This window comes from Pleurodeles waltl, chromosome 3_1 (genome assembly GCF_031143425.1).
Source record: "Pleurodeles waltl isolate 20211129_DDA chromosome 3_1, aPleWal1.hap1.20221129, whole genome shotgun sequence".
Classification (NCBI taxonomy): Eukaryota; Metazoa; Chordata; class Amphibia; order Caudata; family Salamandridae; genus Pleurodeles; species Pleurodeles waltl.
Genome location: NC_090440.1, coordinates 1,755,097,810 through 1,755,117,384, shown reverse-complemented (window position 1 = coordinate 1,755,117,384; position 19,575 = coordinate 1,755,097,810). Strand labels below are relative to the sequence as shown.

The window sequence follows — 19,575 nt, the reverse complement described above, 5'->3', positions numbered from 1 at the left end:
TGTACAGTACTTGTTCTCGTTTACAGACATTTGGGCGTTGCGGCCTTGTTCCCCTCAGACATAAACCTCTTTGGGTCATCTAAGACTTGAAGTTCTGATATCTGCAATGCCCCCATTATGATCTCGCTGCTTGTGAAGGCCCCGGATTGTAAGGGCAAGACTGTACAGACTCCAGTACTTTTTGTCCAACTTTGCCCTTTTCCTTAAGCCACCCAACCTTCGTGAGGCTTCTTACTCAAGCAGAAAGGAAGTTTGTGCCATATGGGCAATTGTTCATGGCATGAAGGGGTGAGGTTTGGATGCTTACGTAGTGGCGTTGTGCATGCACTGTTGTTCCAGCTTGCCTTTGGTTGATGCTAGCAGTTTACGTCTCTTTCCCTGTTCGAGATGGACATAACACACAAGAACAGAAGGGGATATGTAGACCAAGGGTAAGGATGTGGCTTGGTTAATAACGCTCATTGCTGGTTGTAGTTTCTTCTAGTCTTCTTTCTGATGATTGAAAGAAACATTTATTTGTTTTTGTCATGTTCTGTTTTGTTTTGATTTATGTTACCCATTGTGAAATTAACGTTCACAATTTTTGGTTGTATCCGTGTGTAACCTTTTTGGTTGAGAGTTACTATGGTTTATCGTTGGTAGCCGGGAGCACAGATCCCAATGTCACTTATCCTGTCTTTACTCTAGTCTCCCCTTCTGTGTCCACTAGTTAGGCAGAAGGAGGTGCAAGGATCCCCCCCCGTTCCTTCGTTCATGGTTGCATCTACATAAGGCGTCATAGTCACTTACGATACACGTGGATTGTTCATTTTACAGCCCGAAGTGAGGGACACGAAGTTGCCCCATTTCTGCAGTGCAACAGACCCAAATTAGACCTCTGTAGTGGAAGTATCCAAACAGATAACTAATCAAATCTTAAGAGAACAAAGTTTCATTATAAAATGCTCATTCTAATATCATGGTATACTGTATTTCTATAATTGTGTTTCTAGTTGAATGCTAGATACTCAATAGATGATCAGTCATTCTTCCTAATCAATTAGATAATTGTGGACTTTGCGGACTGGTAGTAACTGTGTAATAAATCAAACCTTCGTGCACAGTAAGAGTTTCAAACTTTTCTTGCATTTGCAGGTGCTGAGGAAAAACCACTGTTGTCGAAGAAAGAAAAAGTGAAGCTCAGACGTGACAGATGGCTGCAGAGTAAGAACCCTCCTTAATGTACCACAGCTGACAATAGCTGATGCAGGCTTCCTTTGCAGCTCATTGCAGGATGCAGGGAGTATGTGGGGTGGAACAGTCTCTGGGTGTATTAACTGGAAATGTCTCTACTTTCTATATCCATTCCAATGTATATATGACTTATCACCAATGTATGGTATTTGGCATCTACGCAGCAGCAAAAGAGTTCCCCACCACTGGGAAGCAGTGCTGTACAGAAGTCTAAGCTTTCGAAATTTCACTTTTTGATTACTACTCTCTCCTCTTTCCATGAATGATCCACCACCACATGCGCCCTGTATTTCCCAGATGAACTTTCCAGAATGCCATTATGTAACCCATGCTTCAACCAGCGTCCTATAGATACCCTGTTCTGTTTTTCCAGATTTGTGTAGATTAATAATCCACATTGTTCAGACACTAGAATGTTCGGATTTCCATAACCCTGTAGCCTACTCCCTTTGCTGGAACTTGGCAATGCAACTATATTGCAAGCTTGCACTTTTCCCTTAGTGGGTGACCTTTTCCAAGAAGGTTCTTTTATATCTGTGAATGAGTATTAATCCTGCAGGGAAGGTAGTCCATTGGCTACATTATTATACTGCAGGCCATGTTATGCAGCTAAAAAAGATTGGCCAACATTCCCACAGCCTCCAGGAAAGATGGCTACTGAAACCAAAAGATATCAGTGACCAGAGATAAGGAAAGGGGTCTCTTTTCTTTATGCTGAAACCGCCCAATCCCTGAGACTGGGGCCTTTTTCGGCAAGCATAATTGGGAGACAGATCTTGGGGTACCAAAATTCAGATAAATGGTGGAAGTTCTTCTTCCCCCAAGTACGTGACATCCTATTCAGTCATTAACATAAACTCATACATTTTAAATTCATGCACATAATGTATGTCACTCCTGAGCGAGTCACCAAATTCACCAGTGCGGATCCCATTAGATGCAAAAAAATAATGTTATGAGGAGAGTATGGGTTTATGCACCTTGCATGGCTCTGTTCTCCTGTGCAAATATATTGGTGCAAAATATTCTCATCTGACTGGATAATGATTAACATCCACGTAGGTAGCACGCTGCTGGCGGCCCTGTTGGGAGATACATTGGAGGTACCATGCACTGCAAGGAACTTCTCGTCGATACTGCTGCTGCTGGCCAAGCAAAGGGTTGCAATGCGGTGGACGAGTACTATCCCTGTGCTGCACAAGACCTAGATAAATTAATTACTACACAGCTATGAGATTGTTGAAAATTATACTGCTATAACCCACCCTGCAGCTAGGCCTCTTCATACTTACCTGCTATGTCGAGAGCCCAGACCTAGTGGCAATAACAAAACAAATTGATGTGATTATGTATGGTCACTTCAAAGTTGATACACTAGTAATTGATCATTGATGTACTATGATAAATGTGGTGTGGGGTAATCTATGGTAAATATGGATTCTGAACTTATTGGTGATTATTTGTGTTAGAGTTAAGGTCTAATTGGTATAAAATTTAAATAAACTCTCAACCAAACCAAGGAACGCTTTACCGTTGTTAAAGAGCTCACCGTCCCGTCAAACACCGAAAACGTGATCCCCCCCCTCACAGAAACTCTGCAAAACATCTACATAAACTTCAATTCCCCAAACCACCGATCTCCTCTGCATCCCTTCCACCACACCAGCTGTCCCCCCGCTCACTGCATGGAAACAACTCAGTACGGCGAACACAAAAAACCCTAATGAACTCCATCCACTCCAGCGCACCCACCGGCCCTTGCCCCCACCGATTGTTCATCCTCTAAAGAGACAAGATCAGCCACCATCTTACCACCATCCTCAACACCTCCATCACCACAGCCACCTATCTGGATGCATGGAAACCCACAGACGTTAGACCCCTACTCAAGAAACCCTCGGCAGAACCCAGCAAACTCCAAAACTGTCGTACCATTACCCTGCCCTTGTTTTCCCCAAAAGTCCTACAGAAAGCCATCAACCTCCAACTCACCAAACACCTGGAGAAAAACAATCTAATGTACCCCTCACAATCAGGATTCAGAGCCAACCACAACACCGAGACAGCCCTTATTACCGCAACCGATGACATCCGCGCCCTACTTGACAGAGGAGAATCAGCTGCCCTGATCTTGCTCGACCTCTCCGCAGCCTTTAACACCGTCTCCCACCGCACTCTCATCAGCCGACTGCAACAGATCGGAATTACTGACGACACACTCAAATGGATCACCTCCTTCCTCTCCGGATTCACCCAGCGAATCTTCATCCTGCCCTTCACATCTCAACCCAAGTACACCTTCTGCGACGTCCCTCAAGGCTCCACCCTCAGTCCGATCCTTTTCAATATCTACGTGTCAATACTCCCAAACAGCATCCGTAAACACAACCTCAACATAGTCTCCTACGTTGACGACACCCAGCTCATCCTCTCTTACTGCACTCATGAGAAGGCTCCAGACGATCCAGAACGCAGCAGCCAGACTCATCCTCAACCTGACCAGGAGAACCCACATCACCATTTACCTCATAAACCTCCACTGGCTCCCCATCCAGAAAAGATGTCTATTCAAGATCCTGACCCTCGCCTACAAAGCTCTCCCCAACCTAGGTCCCTCTTACTTGAACCATGGCCTGAATTTTTACCGATCCCCCAGAAACCTCCGCTCCTCTCACCAAGCCCTCGCCCAGATAGCACACATCCAATGCTGCCGCACAGGAGCTTGCCACTTCTACCACGCCACCAAGTCCTGGAGCAACCTCTCCCTCCGTACCTCACCCTTGCTTACCCATTTTAGAAAGAGACTGAAAGTGGCACAGCAGCACAGCACCTGGATACCCGCTAGGGTGAGAAGCACCGCTATATAAATGCATGCTGATTGATTGATAAAAATTGTTCTGATTCCCATAGATGATACTCTTAAGTTTGTCAGAATTGTTTGATTGAGCCACATTTCCAAATCTCAACAGAGAGCACTTGTATACTACTATGAATTCAGTAGATAGGCCTTGCAAATTGTCCACTTTCTCATAAATATTATTCATAAATGTTTCGATTTACATCAGTAACCGCCAGAAACCCCACAGGGAGATAACCCGTTGGCATTTGTGAGATAGCCGGAACCAATGTGCCATTTGTCCATATTTCCATTCCCTCAATCCTAAATTGCCTAAAATCACAGAGATAGTCCTACATTTTCCAGATTAACATGCAAGTTTTGCTAATCATTTTTGCAGACTTCTATCACAGATAAACATTAAAGCTAACCTCAAATCAGGCTCTCTGTGCTGATGCAGATTAATGCACACAATGCTAGGTTAGCTGCAGATCATTCGCCTAGAAATGTAAACTGAAATTGTGGATGTAGTGCTCTGGAATTCCACACCTTATTCTGGGAAGAGGCTGTTTGTATGAAGTTTGTAAACCTTTGCCCCAGGGAATAGGATTCCCCAAGGCCTAATAGGCTTCTTGGAGAGGCGCCGCACGCCCCTTCCCCTTAGATTTTGGCCCCAGGGATGGGGTCTCTGGGGCTCAAAAAGGCTTAGAGAGGGGAGACATATGGTCCTACTTCCCTTTTTTATTTTTTTATTGTATTTGTCCCTGGGGGATGTTGTCCCTAGGACCTATTATGAATCGGATAGGGAGATGCACACCCTACTCCCCTGTTTATTTGCATTTGGCTTCAGGGGATAGGGCTCAAGGGGCCTTTTAAAGGTTGGTAAGGGGGCCACACACCACCCTCTTCTTTCTATTCAAACCAGCCCTGGGGGAGGGGCTGCATGCCTCCTCCCCTACATATATATATATATATATTTTATTTTTTTTTTTTTTGGGTTGATGAGAAAGAAAAATGGTCTGAGCATATTGCTTTTTGGACCAGATATATAGATGATATTTTTCTAATTTGGGATGGTCTCGAACCATTATTGCATGATTTTTTGAACTGGTTACCCTCAAACGATTTGAATCTGAAATTTACACACAAGATAGATAAACAAAGTATTGATTTTCTTGATGTAGAAGTTCGGGTGGAGGATGGTACTCTTCAGACAAAGTTGTATAGAAAAAGCACATCTGGTAACAGCATTTTACATGCATCAAGCCATCACCCGCCAAACTTAAAATGGAGTATACCTTATGGTGAACTTCTCAGAGCTAAAAGGAACTGTAGTACAGCTCAGGGTTTCATGAATGAACAAGGGAAGATGATTCACAGATTCAGATCGCGGGGCTATCCTAAAAGAGTTTTATCCAAGGCATGCCAGCAAGTAGCAATGTCCCAGCGCGATGGTCTCCTCCATCTGAGAGATAGGGGAGATAACACCAATACTCTGTTTTATAACAACATTCAATGTAGAATCCCTCGCAGTAAGAAAAATTCTGATTAAATATTGGCATTTAATCAGAGCTGACAAGGTGGTTGGCCAGTTAGTAAGCCCCCAGCCTAATGTGACATACAGAAGAAGTGGCTCCCTGCGGGACATGTTAGTACATAGCTACTCCAAGCGAAATAGGGAGACTTTCCTGGACAAACAACAAGGTTTCTATAGATGCACTAAATGTAAGGCCAGTAAAAACAGCATAAATCGCAAGGATTATTTTTTACCAACTGGAAAAACAGAGAGGATCACGAAATTCCTTAGTTGTAATTCGGATTTTGCAATTTGTTATTCTGTGCCCATGTGGATTACAATATATAGGAAGTACCATTTTTCCCTTAAAAAACGGATTTTAGAACATTGGCGGGCTATCCAGAATAATGATCCCGCTTACCCTGTAGCCCGCCACTGCAACGCAAATCATGCAGGTTTGAGCGATAGGATGTCATTTTTTGGAATAGACAGGGTACTTCCCACACCGCGAAGTGGGGACAGAGAAAAAAGACTCAGGAAACTAGAATCCGAATACATCATTTGCCTTAATAGTCACCATCCTTGGGGTCTTAATAAGGATGAGGAACTTTTTGTTCACATTGGCTGATATCCACCATAAATTTGCATGAAATATATTATAATTAGATGTAGAAAATAATGAGGGATGAATGTCATGTAAAAAAATATATATATATATATATATATATATATTTTTTTTTTTTTGGGCCCGTAGATCTGAATCGTAGAAGTATGATACATAATTTTATGTTTACTAGGGTAATGGATGAATAATTGCTTGATGATATTAATGCTGATAAGGATTGTTAAGTGGCCCATGCGTTTGTATACAATCATAATTTAACACTGTAGGTGTATCAGTGATTAACCATGTGGGGGAAGTAACATTGTTAGTTATGTGTGTTTAGAAGTGCAAATTGGTTTCATGAAATTTTCATAGTATTTCTTTTATGTTGATGCACTAGGTTATAAAGGTTGAGGGGAGATTGTTATAATGACTTTGGCTGTTGACAAAGACCGTTATGGTCGAAACGCGTCCAGGCTTGACAAGCCTTGTAGAATGGCTTTGTAAATAAATCTCGTCATTATTCAACAATTGTTGGGAGTGCCGTTTTTCTACAATTCAAATTGAGATATTTAAATATGGGTCCTGCGCCCATAATGGTGCACCAGCTCCGTAAGGCCAGCGTTGGAAGAACAGCAGGAGCAGTTGAAATAAATATATATATACATATATATATATATATATATATATATATATATATATATATATATATATATATATATATATATATATATATATATATATATTATTTCTTCAACAGATGGACTGATAGCCATCTGACGGCTGCACCGATCCCATCACGTATCTCCCAAGTGTCGAAGTCAATTGAGTCCAAAGCGCTCGTGTTTAGTTCATAAATTTATTATTTAGCTTATACAGGTAATTCAGAGTCCCGAATGAGATGTCTGTCAACGCGTTTCGGCAAAACGCCTTCTACTGGACCATATATATATATACTTTTTTTTTTTTGGCCCCTGAGGATTGGGTCACAGGAGCCCAAAGCCAACACTGTGCTGCACACACCAGAAGCTGTGCATGGGTGTCAACCTGGGTGGGGATTGGCCACAGGGCCAGACGGCAAGCCAAGCACTGTGGCCAAACCCCCACTGCGCATGGCCAAAAGCTGTGTGCAGCATGAGGTTGGCTACCTGCGGGAAATTGGAAGCAAGGCCTGGCTGAACATGTAACCCCACTCCATGTTAGACCAAAGGCTGTGCCCAGCGTGGAGGGGGGTTGACTGCCTTTGGGTAGTTCCTGCAGCCAACCCTACGCCACATACGACAAATTGCCAATCGCAGTATGGGATTGGCTCCCTTTAATGGGTGTTGGCTGTCTCCCCGTGGGTTGGACACAGGCCAGGCCCTGTTGCCAACCCCCGCCTCACCTGATGTCATCAGTGATTTCATAGACCGTGTCATGAGTAATGTAATATGTGAGGTCATAAGTAGTGCATGGCGGAGGCGGATGATTTAGTTAGCTTTCTTAACTATTACTGGTGAATGTCTGTGTGTTTTTTTTAGTCCAAAACATTAATCTTATCACTGACAGATGCACCGAACTATAACATTAGTCTGATCTTTGTTTTTTTCCAGTGGTTATAGATAGAACCATGTTTCCGTACAAAAAGCGTTTTTTGACTTGCCTATATCTTTGGCACTGCTTGACGAATCTTCACAATATTTTCCAAAAAAAAGTGTGCCGGTGATTCTTGTTCCAGACAGAAAGTTTGGGGTGATCTGTTAAGCAGGGGCAGTGAAAAAGGGATGGGTCAAAAAAGTTTCACATGTTGATTCCCATAGGACCTTTGAACACGACTACAACCCGAACCGCTGGACGAAATTACACCAAATTTGGCAGAAAGGTAACTTTCGGTATGCAGAATATGCTTTTGCATACATGGTGTAAATCTGTTTTTGAGAAATTTATGGAAATCCAAATGTGTATATCTCTGGCCGTGACAGCTTAGCAAATTATGAAGAGTTCATGCACGGAAATGCACAGCTCTGGTTGGCTGTCAACACTTCAATGAAGAAATTTTGGCAACCATTTTGGGACCATCTGAGTCCCTCAAAAAAAATATGGAAGTGGGTGGGCCAGGTCCCAGGGGCAAAGTAAAAAATAAGGATGGGGGGGCGCATGGGTCCTCCTCCCGGGCTTTCCAGTGACCCAGGGACTGCCACCTCCCTGGAGCTTTATTGTACTTGAATGCGGAGGGCACGCCCGCAGCCCCAAGGGAACCCCACTTCCCAAGGGCTTGATTGTATTTGAATGCGGGGGTGCCTGTTCTCCCCCCCCACCCCCCTGCAGCCCTGGGGACCACTACCTCCCTGGGGCTTGATTGTATTTAAATGTGGGGTGCCGCATGGCCACCACCCTGTAGCCTCGTAGACTGCCACCTCCTCGGGCCTGCTTCTATTTGAATGCAGGGAAGGGTGCGCTACCCACCCGTAGCCTCAGGGACTACTCCCTCCCCGGGGCTTCCTTCTATTTGAATGCAAGGGGCTGCGTGCTCCTCTTCATTCCCCCACCCCACCCCCCTGCAGCCCCAGGGACCACCACCTCCCCGGGGCAAACATGAAAAAAATAAGATAGGGAATCCATTTTGGACCTCCACAGCAGCGGACACCGCCACCTCCCTGAGGCTAAATTCACAGTTGGAGGGGGGCCACGTGACCTCCCTCAAGCCATGATGGCCCTGGGGACCACCACCTCCCAGGGCCAGCTCCTGCTATGTCCCAGGGTGCCCACCAAGCAAAAGCAAACAAAGTGCCCTTTCCGCAAGTGATAGTTGTCAAACAGCTCTCACTTGCAGAAAGCGGGGTTTTCATCTTACTTCCCTGCATGCAACTATGCGTGCAGGAAAGACAGATGAAAACATTGCTTCCGCAAGCAGGAAGCTAATATTAAAAGCAGCTCCCTGCCTGGGGGAGCAATGCCAGCTCCTGCAGGACACAGGTAGCCCGCAAGGACCGCGGGGACCTTGAGGCTCCCCCTGCGGTCCTGTCACTCTCTCTGTTCCATCCCTTAATGCGATGGAAGAGAGAGAGGGGCTTCACAGCGTCACATCAGCAATATATTTGGTCAGGATGTTATACTTACGTTTTAAAGGACAGCATTACAGAGGCACTTGTGACATACTAGTAAAGCTCTCGGACTGTCAGTCAATAGGCTGAAGGCTGAAATCCTGGTATCTCATGGCAGCATGTCTATTTCCTTGTGTTTTGAATGCTTAACATTCCTTGTGATGTAACAATTACGTCTTTTTGCCATCAAAATCTGTGGGTTGAATTTCACAGATACTTCTGGGCACTACAAAGTAAAGAGTCACCTGTGGCCTAGTGGTTATAAGGGGTTGGCCAAAGGCCTTGCGCGACGGTGGTTGGATTAAGGTATAGTGATTAAAATTACTTTACTCTTAAAAAAAAGAAGAAAAAAAAACGAAATTCATTGAAAAAACCCAAAGGTTACAGGGACGTAATAGTCAGGTTAAGAATTTACTCGTACAAAACCATAGAAATTCAGCGGTTATAGTAAGAGTTATTTCAGGCAACTAGAACTCGCACCCTATGGTAACTATTAACTCGCACCCTCGCCATGCACTGCTAATTACCCAAGATATTACAGCAATCATGACAACATCTGTAATGTTATTAAAAATATCAATGAATCATTAGCAGTCAGATTAATGAGGAAAAAACTGTGCACAGCGGGGGTGCGAGTTATAGTTACCTTAGGGCACGAGTTGGTTTTGAATGAGTAAATTCAGAACCTAACTGTAGCGATAACCTTTGGGTTTTTTCAGTGAGTATAAATATATATTAGGATTTAGGAGTGTGTAAGGGAATAGGGTAGTGAGGGTATTTGTAGGGTTTAGGAGTGGGTAAGGGAAAAGGATGGTAAGTGTAATTTTAGGGTTTAGAGGTGGGTAAAAGAATAGGGTGGTAAGCATGTTTTTAGGGTTTAGGTGTGGGTAAGGGAATTGGGTGGTAAAAGGGTTTTTGGGGCTTATTGGTGGGTAAGGGTATAGGGTGGTAAGGGTGTTTTTAGGGTTTAGGTGTGAGTAAAGGAATTGGGTGGGAAGGTCACAAAAAAGTGGGTTTTGGGGCTCACCACAAAATAAAATATTTATTTTTATAATAAGTTTTTAAAAAAAGGTGGGGTTACCCAAATTAAAAAATGTTTTATATATATATAATATATATATATATATATATATATATATTTTACATACATATATATATATATTACATACTGGCGGTCACCAGTAGGTAGTACAACTTACGACCTAGTTTTAGTAGGAAAAACATTTTTTGTTATGGCAATAACTTTGACGAATCTTCACTAATTTTTTTAAATTAGTACGACATTCGGTTCAGCTGCTATGGTAAACGTTTTGGGGTGATACGCCAAGCAGGGGCTGAGAATAAGGGAGAGATTGCAAAACACTTTTTCCCCATGCAGTTTCCCTTAGGGGTTTTAAACACAATTGCAGCCTGAACCGCTAGACAGAATTACATCGAGTTTGGCAGAAAGGTAGGTCTTGGTCCAGAAAGCGACCTTTTTGTTATTTGGTGTAAATCCGTTCAGTAGTTTCTCAGATATTAAAGGAAAAAGAAATATGTATTTCTGGACAGTTGGTCTTCAGATATGCTCTGATTGGCCAATTTAAAGGAGACTAGTAAATCCTGATTGGTTGGTGACAACCTGAACAATATGTTTTGGCAGTCATTACAAGACTAAGGGACCTGGTCCCTGTGTCCTGAAAATTAATTTAAAAAATATGTAAGTAGGCAGAGTGAGCACACCCAGATCCTAAGAGGCTTATAGGGAGGGTCCCAAATGCCCCCCCCCTCTTTATTGGCTGGACTCAACATGTCCAGCATGCTGTGACAGCACTTACAGGATTCTGAGGCATGCTCCCAATTTAAAATGCATTGTAGTGAATGACACATTTTGAGGGTCACAAAAAGGAGAACGTATAAAGGGTGATAACAGATTTTAGTTCCAATATAAATCATGTGTTGATGGAACCATACTGATTTTAGGAATTGTAGTGTGTTCCGAGATGAGTTTACCCTGTGAAAAAGCCTTCTGCTGGAATTTCATGAATCATGTTTGAGAGAACTGTTTTCTCACGGTTTTCCCATAGATGTATATGGAAGGTGCTCCAGAAGCTAAAATGAAAGCATATTTTCATTAAATTCACCCTGTCTTTCTCAGCCATATGAGAATGAAGTCTGACATTCGCAGAAAAACATGTACTTCCAACAAGAGTGGCCTATCAGTTAATTCCATTGTGTTCTACTGCAGCCTCCCAGGGTGTCCTAAAGAACAAATAGAGCAGTAACAGTCTTACGTAATGCAAAAGTGTGGCACATTTGAAGCCATCTTGATTGAGTCAAACTGGTAAAACATAAATCATTTAATTACGAAAGGAACAAAATGAGGGGATTCATTTTGTCATAGAAATTATGGTTAGTGCTGTAGAAAGAAAAATTAGGACACGTTTTAAGTGAGTTCCCAAATATCTTCCTCTTCTAGTTCATTAAAACATTCTGACATGCAGACAGAACATGCACTTTCAACACCAACAGCAGACTGCCAGTTAACTCCCTGGTAATCAGCAATATACTACAGTGTTCTAATGAGCAACTAGAGTGCTAACATTCTGAATTCATGTTAAAGGTTTGTCAAATCTGAACGCCATCTTGGTGGAATCGAAGTGGAAAACTGAAAGCATTTTCTACTGAGGCTACTGCAGTAAATAAAGAGATTAGAGAGCTTCATAACAATAAGTCTCCCAAGAGGGCCACTAGAGAAAAAGGAGCCCAAATGTAGCACAAATATCATCCAGATGTAGCGCAAGTATAGCCTAATGACAGAAGTGTGCAAAACAATTTTGCAGTTTCATATTGCGCAGACTTGACTCAAAGGTATGAGAGTGCTTTACGTGAGCATCAGGTACATTACACACAGACACATTCATTTTGGTTTTAGGCATGGTAAGATTAAGTGATTTGCCTAAAATCACAGGATATCGTGCTGACGCCGAAACTCAAACCTGGTTCCCCAGTTGCAGAGTCTGCAGCTCTGGCCATAGGCCCACATTCTCTCACCTATGTGTACATATTATCAAGTGATCAACTGGATTAAAACAAAAATCAAGATAGCAAATAATTTAAAAGTGCTTTGTTGCTATTTAAGAACTCAGAAAATATGTTCTCATTTTAGTTTATTAGAGAACTAACCATAATTTCTATGGGAATAAGACACTCTCATTTTTATAATTTCTAAAGAAAATGCTTTAGGTATTACAGTTTTGATTACATCAAGATGGTGTTAGGCATGCCACAGTTTTGTAATAAACATAGAATGTTAGCAATCTAGTTGTTCATTAGAATACTGTGGGGAGGCAGGGTTCAGGGGCACGGACTCTGATAATTGAGAGGAGGGTGCAGTGGCAACAAGTTGACCATGCTGGACAGGTGGGAGGGGCAGTAGCAGCACAACGGACCATGGATGGTAGGTGAAAATGGGGCAGGGTCAACAAACAAACCATGCAGGGCAGGCAAGAGAGGCTGTGGCAATATAACAGACCACAGAGGGCAGGAGAAAGAGGCACTAGCAGTACAACCATACATGCCAACAGACCTGATTAAGGCAGGAGACTCCTGATGTTTTTATGCCCAAAAGGTCTTTATTTTATCTGCCTCCTAGCTAAACTCTCTTCTTTTTCATTGTAAGTAAATGGGGAAAATTAATTCCACCGTTTTTTTTCAAACTCTCCCTCTTACCAAGTTTAAAATGTTGGCAAGTACGGTACATTGAATCACAGAGGGCAGGAGGAATGGAGTAGGGACTTGGACTTGTCACGAGGAAATGGGCAGAGGCACCACACTGACCTTACAGGACAGGTGTCAGGGTTTGCAGCAGCACAATACACAACACAGGGCAAGAGCGACGGCAGTGCAGCACAATGAACCATGTAAAGTAATAGGGAGGGGACAGGGCCGTGCACATGGACAACAGACAGCAGAGGGGAAAGAGGAAAGGGTAGCAAGCTGACCATAACAGACAGAGAGGAGGGACAGTTGCAGCATAATGGACCATAAAGGGTAGAAGAGAGGGGGCAGGGGCACAACAATGGACCAGATAAGGCAGGAGGGTGTGGATAGGGGTCTGCACATGGTAAATAGAGGTCAAGGGGCCAGGGAAGAGCAGCAAGCTGATTGTGGTTGGCAAGCACAACACACCACGGAGGGCAACAGTGAAACTATAATGGCATAGACACAGACCATGGAGGGAAGTTATGAGGGGTCAGGGAAACAAGCAGACCACACAGGGCAGGTTGCAGGAGCTGTGGCAGCACACAAAGCCATGCATGGCAAGCGTGAGGGTTAGTGGCAGCACAATGGCCATGTGTTTTGCTTTCACTAATGACCGAGCTGAAATACTCATGTACTGACAAAAAATCTCTGGGATGCACTTCTTAGTCCAAAGAAGACATTTATTATTTCACTATGCAGGGTTCCTAAAAGGAGATTAGCATGTTGAAAGCACACGTTTAAAAATGGTCACAGCAATTAAATGAAAAACATACATGAATGATTCTCCACTGCAATATACACAGCAATTATATGTATCTATATTATAATGCAAAGCAAATAATGAATTAAAAATGTATCACCGTAGGGCTTGTCAGGTGCTTCGTCTTTCTCCTGCCAGCAAGCCGATGACCCCGTTCGACTGCGAGAAAGAGAGATCTCTACCCTCACTGGAAATCTATATCAGGCATCTGAATCCTGATTGAGGTCTCTGAATCTCCTACTGTTGATCGGGATCTGTTTTATATCTTAAAAAAATAAAGAAGGAGCTTTCTGGAAAAACCCCTCAAGTTGCGCAAGAAGTATTCAAACATGCTGGCAAGTTTAGGTATGCTTTGAAAATAACACTTTGGGATTTGGACACAATCCCAAGATGTCAAGTCCAAGCAAGGACATTCCCTGCCGTCTGAGTACATTCTTATCAACCAAAGCCCTTGGTGGGAAAAAAGTACGAAAACAAGACTGAATGAAAACAAGACAGACAACGTGGAAAATCACGGGCAGCCGTTAACATGGCAGTGTCTAATGCTATGATAAAGTCAATAGGCAGAATGAAGCTAAGGCTAAACTGAATACAAAATTGAGTCTGATACTGGTGAACACTGGACAGCTAAGCCAGGTGCAAAGGAGTGCAACACGAAGTCAGTAGTCAAACACACACATTTCACTACACCATGGTGGTCACGAGGGAGGGGGCTGGGGAATGCACAAGGGACCATGGAGGACAGAAGGTGGAGGGTAGGAGCTGGGCAAAGACAAGACTGGGCAGGGGAAGGGACTTCACAACAGACTATGCAGGCAGGAGGAGCAGTTGCAGCACATCAGACCAGGGAGTGGCAGCAAAATAGACCATGGAGGACAGAAAGGAGGGGTAGGGGTGTGGAACTCGGACGGGCAGGGTGAAGATGGCAGAGACAGGTGGCAGCCATCTGACCATGCTAGGCAGGTGGGAGGAGCAGTGGCAGCTCAACAGAACAGTCAGAGTAGATAGGGCGGGCATTAGCAGGTCCATGGAACATGTTGGTCATAAAGGAAGGAGCAGGGGTATGCACACAGACATCCGAGGGCAGGGGGAAGGAGGGTAGGTGCAGCAAGCTAAGCACAGAGGCTAAGCAGGATGGCAGTGATGGGGCAAAGAACTTGGCAACAGAGGCCGAAGGAGAGGGCTGGGACATCAAACTAAATGGAGGGTAGTGGCAACACATCGGACCATGCAGGGTAGGAGGTGGGTACTGATGCATAGACTCAGACAACAGAGGGTAGGGAGGAGGTGGATGGGGCAGAAGGCTAACTGTTTAGGGCAGGCGGGAAGAGCAATGGCTGCACAGCGCTATAATGAGGGAGCAGGGGCATGGACTTAGACAATGGATGGCAAGGAGGAGGGAGGAACAGGCGCAGCAAGCTTGGGAGAGAGGCAGCATAATGCCAGGCCAGGCCATACGTATTCTCCAACTAGAAGTAGTTGGTCATCAGTATGTCAAACATAAACTTTCAAACATGACAATTGAGGTATCTGCATTCAGTTCAACTAGTATTCACATTTTTGTTTGCTTCCGCTTATCATAGCCTAAAGCATGGGGCAATGGGTCAGTCGCTTTCAGTCATTGGCTCGCTTGTACTGTAAGTGATGCATTTTACTTGATAACGTGCACATTCACCTAAAAGGAAATCCACTTCAGTCCCAGGGCTATTGTGCCAACTATTTACTCTACCAATGGTCTTATCTTTCCTTTCTTTATCCATTGTTTATTTTTTTTGTCAACTTGTGAGTTTAAATGGGGCACAAGTCCTAAAAATTAAGTGGGGGGACTAACTAATTTAGGCAGTATGCAAGTGGCATCATGGTGTGTGACATCACAGTGCAAGACATCACACATGGCATCACAGGAAGTGGCATCACTAGCCATGACCTCACAGGAAGTGAAATCTCAATAAGCGACATCAGATCTTAAGACCTCACACATAAGTTTAGTAGGCATATCAAGATACATTTCAGTGCATTTCAATATTTAACAAATGCAATTCTGCATTGGAATTGTTCCAAAAAAGTGACACAACCCCAACGCAAAATCTGGGCATCAACTTACACATGTATTTTTTTTTAACTCTTCCACAAAGAAATTAGCAGCATGGAGAAACATGGCAGTAAAGCTGTTCTGCTTAATTGGTTGCAAAGTCAGCATTTTAAAATATCTTACAGAGTTAAGGCACCTGCTGCAGAGTTCTTTTGCCCAGTAAATCTGAAGGAATAATAATGGTAAAACAACTCTGGAGGTTAACACATTTGCTAGAGGGATCTGTGTCTTGGCTAGCCCTAGTTTTAAATCAAAGTAGCTTAGAGGGTTAATATGTCTCCTGCAAAGCACATCATGTAAAATTCTGGTGACAAATGTTTATTTTATGGAGATAGGTAAGTGGGTTACTGCTTTCAACACAGAGATCCTTTTGACACTTGCAGTTCATGAACTGAAATCCTTCTAGTATAGCACAGTGAGCTATGAAGGACATGTGACTCCTACACCTTGTAACCCTCACTCTCTTATGTAACACTTGCTGTACATTGATTTACACACATGATTTCTTGTCATATAATGTGTGCGTGTGATGTAGAGCAGTGTGACACCCTGCATTGGGATGAGTAGCGCTATTAAACAAATAAAACAAAATACAGGGATTTAAATTGTTAATTGTGTAAATACTGGGACAGGCCAACACATCTGACTTTCTTACAGTGCAGATACAGGGACTGAACAAAGTCAAAAGCATGCCCCTCTTAAGAACCTGTGAAGTGATAACAAGCTGCGTACTTTTGTTTTCCCTCCATTGCATTTGTATTGAGGTGTGTCTTCAGCTAGCTCCCAGCCAGGATACTCGAACAAAAGGAGGCCTGGTGGCCCCTAAAATTCGACCTTTGTTTTGGGCCCAGCTGGGAAATAACAAATACCCCTTACCACCTGCACATTGCTGGAAGGAAAGCAGACAAGTTGCAGGCACTGCTGAATTTGTTCACGAGTTAAGCATACTTTAGTAGGACCCAACTTCTTGGCAGGGTAGATGGTGTCCACCCAGTGAAAAGAGTGGATAGACGCGAGCACCCCGGAATTGTGCCCCGAATTTAAACCATGTCTTCGGTATACAGTAATTCAAAGTACCTTTACCGGGCGCCAATATCAATCAGTTTTCTTGTGGTGTGTTTTGAAACTAAAAGTTTCAATATTTGTTCTAAGTACACCTGCTATATGCAATGGCTAATTATTTGTAATATTTACAATTTCCATTAGAGGCCTAGGCCTACGACGTTTAGATGGTGACTTTGGAAGCATATGGCTACCACGTTTTTATTTTTTGATTTATTTCCATTTTGTGACATACAGTTGCAATTAAAAAAATAGAAAACATGTAGCCAGTTCAGCAGCTTGCCAGTGCCGATGCTTGCTCTTTTCCTAGCCACAATTGTTTTTTACATCGTGCCCCAAAATAAATAGGGAGTGGAGAAAGGCGGCTCAAGAAAGACCGAATATTTGCATTACTCTAGGCTTTCTTCACTGAAACAAAAAATGGACGGTCACCGGTGGAAATGTGTGTACTAACACCAGCTAGTCTCTTCACTTTGGGAAAACCATCCCATGACAGAGCATGCGGCGACTGCTGCGTGACGTGTAAGCAGTCAAATGATTATTTTCTAAAGAACATTTCAATAGGTGGTTTTCCTCGCCGTTTTATGTGGCAAGATGGGAAATACAGTGTTTAACAAAAATGCACTGAAAAGCCCCCCTCACGCACAATATGCAGCCGGTGCGATATCACAGAAATCACAGATTATTAGTACGTGAAGCAGGAAGCCATCTGGTGATTATCAAGGGCAACAGACGGTGAACCTCTGCTTAGATTTGCAGTCACATTCTAGCTCCGTATTTTACGCGAGCGAGTGCCAACGGCGCCGAATCGAGGCAAAATAATAGTAGATATTCCTGTTTTCGAGTAGAACAGTGTTGTTTGCAGTCTCCGCGAGGGAGTTATTTCCACTGGTGCAGTGGCACCTGGTGCCAGAGGTCTGGCTATTGATGTATTTGGTCATTCAAACAGCAGCAGTAGGGCCCGTGACACGCTACTGGTCTCCACAGCCGCACAACGGTCAGTTTTATGGAGCAACATTGAAGCGCGCGCATCTCTCCTGCAGCTCCTCGTCAGAGGCCGGAGGACGCGTGATTCAGAGCCCGGGATTGAGGTTCTGGGGTCAGCAGAACGGCTTGTTATGATGATCCCTGGTACCGAGCATGGGCTGCGCTACGTGAAATGTCAACAAAAAAAAAAAAAAAAAAGTAAATATTGACACGTCAGTGGAGAAATTCATGGTGATTCCGGTGCGCTTGGTCCTTGCTATCCTTGACAAATTGTGCTACAGACAGGACCAGGGAAAGCAAAGGACGGCAGATCCTTTCATAACTCTGACAGATTCCCACTGCGAGCCCACTGTCCACGCGCACAGGCCGTGGGCTTGATCCATCATGCTTCATCGGCAGTCCCGGCCCGGTTCCTGTTTGTTTTTCACCAATGCGAGCATGAAAGGGACAGATGAAGGAAAAAGTGGCCTTCATGTTAAGTTAATTCTTCCCTAAAATAGATGAATACATCTTTCAGGTATCATTCAAACAACTTTTCAGGTAAAATAACGCTGCTTGAAGCATTCTTTTTCCCCCATGAGCCAATTAAACATGCACTTACTATTCAGCAATAGTTTTCAGATGTATCGTTCATTTGAAAACAAAACTATTTAGGAGTTGAGTAACCTGGTGCAGTTAATTCTTATATGACAAAGAGAATACGAAAACCCCCCAAAAAAGAACACCTTACATAAAATGACAAACGCTTTAGTCTCATCAATTATCAGTCCTTTAAAAAAAACATACATATATCCGCTAATCATTTAAGTGATTCAGTGCAGTGTGACGCCCATTACATAGTGAGTTATTGTTTATGAGTGGTACAAACATAACAGGGTTGACCTGTGACTGACAAACGACCACGTAGAACTGTCAAAACAGTTTAGTAGATATTGATACCCTTAGCTGGGTTGTTTTGTCACTCTTTTATATCCGCCACGTTTCGGCCCATGTTAGGATAAATGGGTCTCATCAGGACAAAGTGGATGTGGGGGTATAAGAATTATCCTAAATCATGAAGGATGCATCATGAAATACCACTTCGGTGGGCATGTGTAAATGCAAGGCAAAGTACTTGCTTGGGGGTGGGGCAGGTGGGGTGGGGAGATAATAATTCCCTGGGGAATTTTATGGGTAATGGAGGAAGCTCAATTTCAAACTGTTTCTAAAGAGGATGCCTCTCACGGTACTTCAAACTGACTGTGAATGGGTAAGGTCAGTGTGGGAGCAAGGAAGGCCCTGAATGAGTCCTAGTGCAGGGAGATGGGCGCTCTCATCTTCTGACATAGACAGTTCCTGCTCTGTCTTCTTCGTCGGCGCATTGGCTTCCTGCGTTAATCCAAGTCCACATTCAGATGCACATTAACTATGCATCTGGGCCTAGCTACTAAGTGACTCCAAGATAAAAGAGCAGTTCATAAGCCTCTTTTTTTTTAGTTGACGTCAGAAACGATTTGCAAGGTTCTTAATTGTTGTCTTTCACCAACGCCTGCAGAGCCACTTGATGCCTTACAATGAAAATGTGTCATCTCTTCATTATTGTGCTAGGCCGCAATGAAAGGCTGACTTCATGTGAATTTGCATGAATTGCAGACTGAACCCTTTTACTGTACTTTGCC

At 43.5% G+C, this 19,575-nt stretch overlaps 1 protein-coding gene across 1 annotated transcript in view; it reads left to right on the top strand.

Annotated features, from left to right (window-relative positions):
* SLX9 (SLX9 ribosome biogenesis factor) overlaps positions 1-19,575 on the top strand; it is a 397,849-nt gene that overhangs the window by 334,799 nt on the left and 43,475 nt on the right. Inside the window, exon 3 of the mRNA XM_069225711.1 lies at positions 1,135-1,203. Coding sequence (XP_069081812.1) covers positions 1,135-1,203 — 69 coding nt within the window. The remainder of the gene's footprint in view (positions 1-1,134; positions 1,204-19,575) is intronic.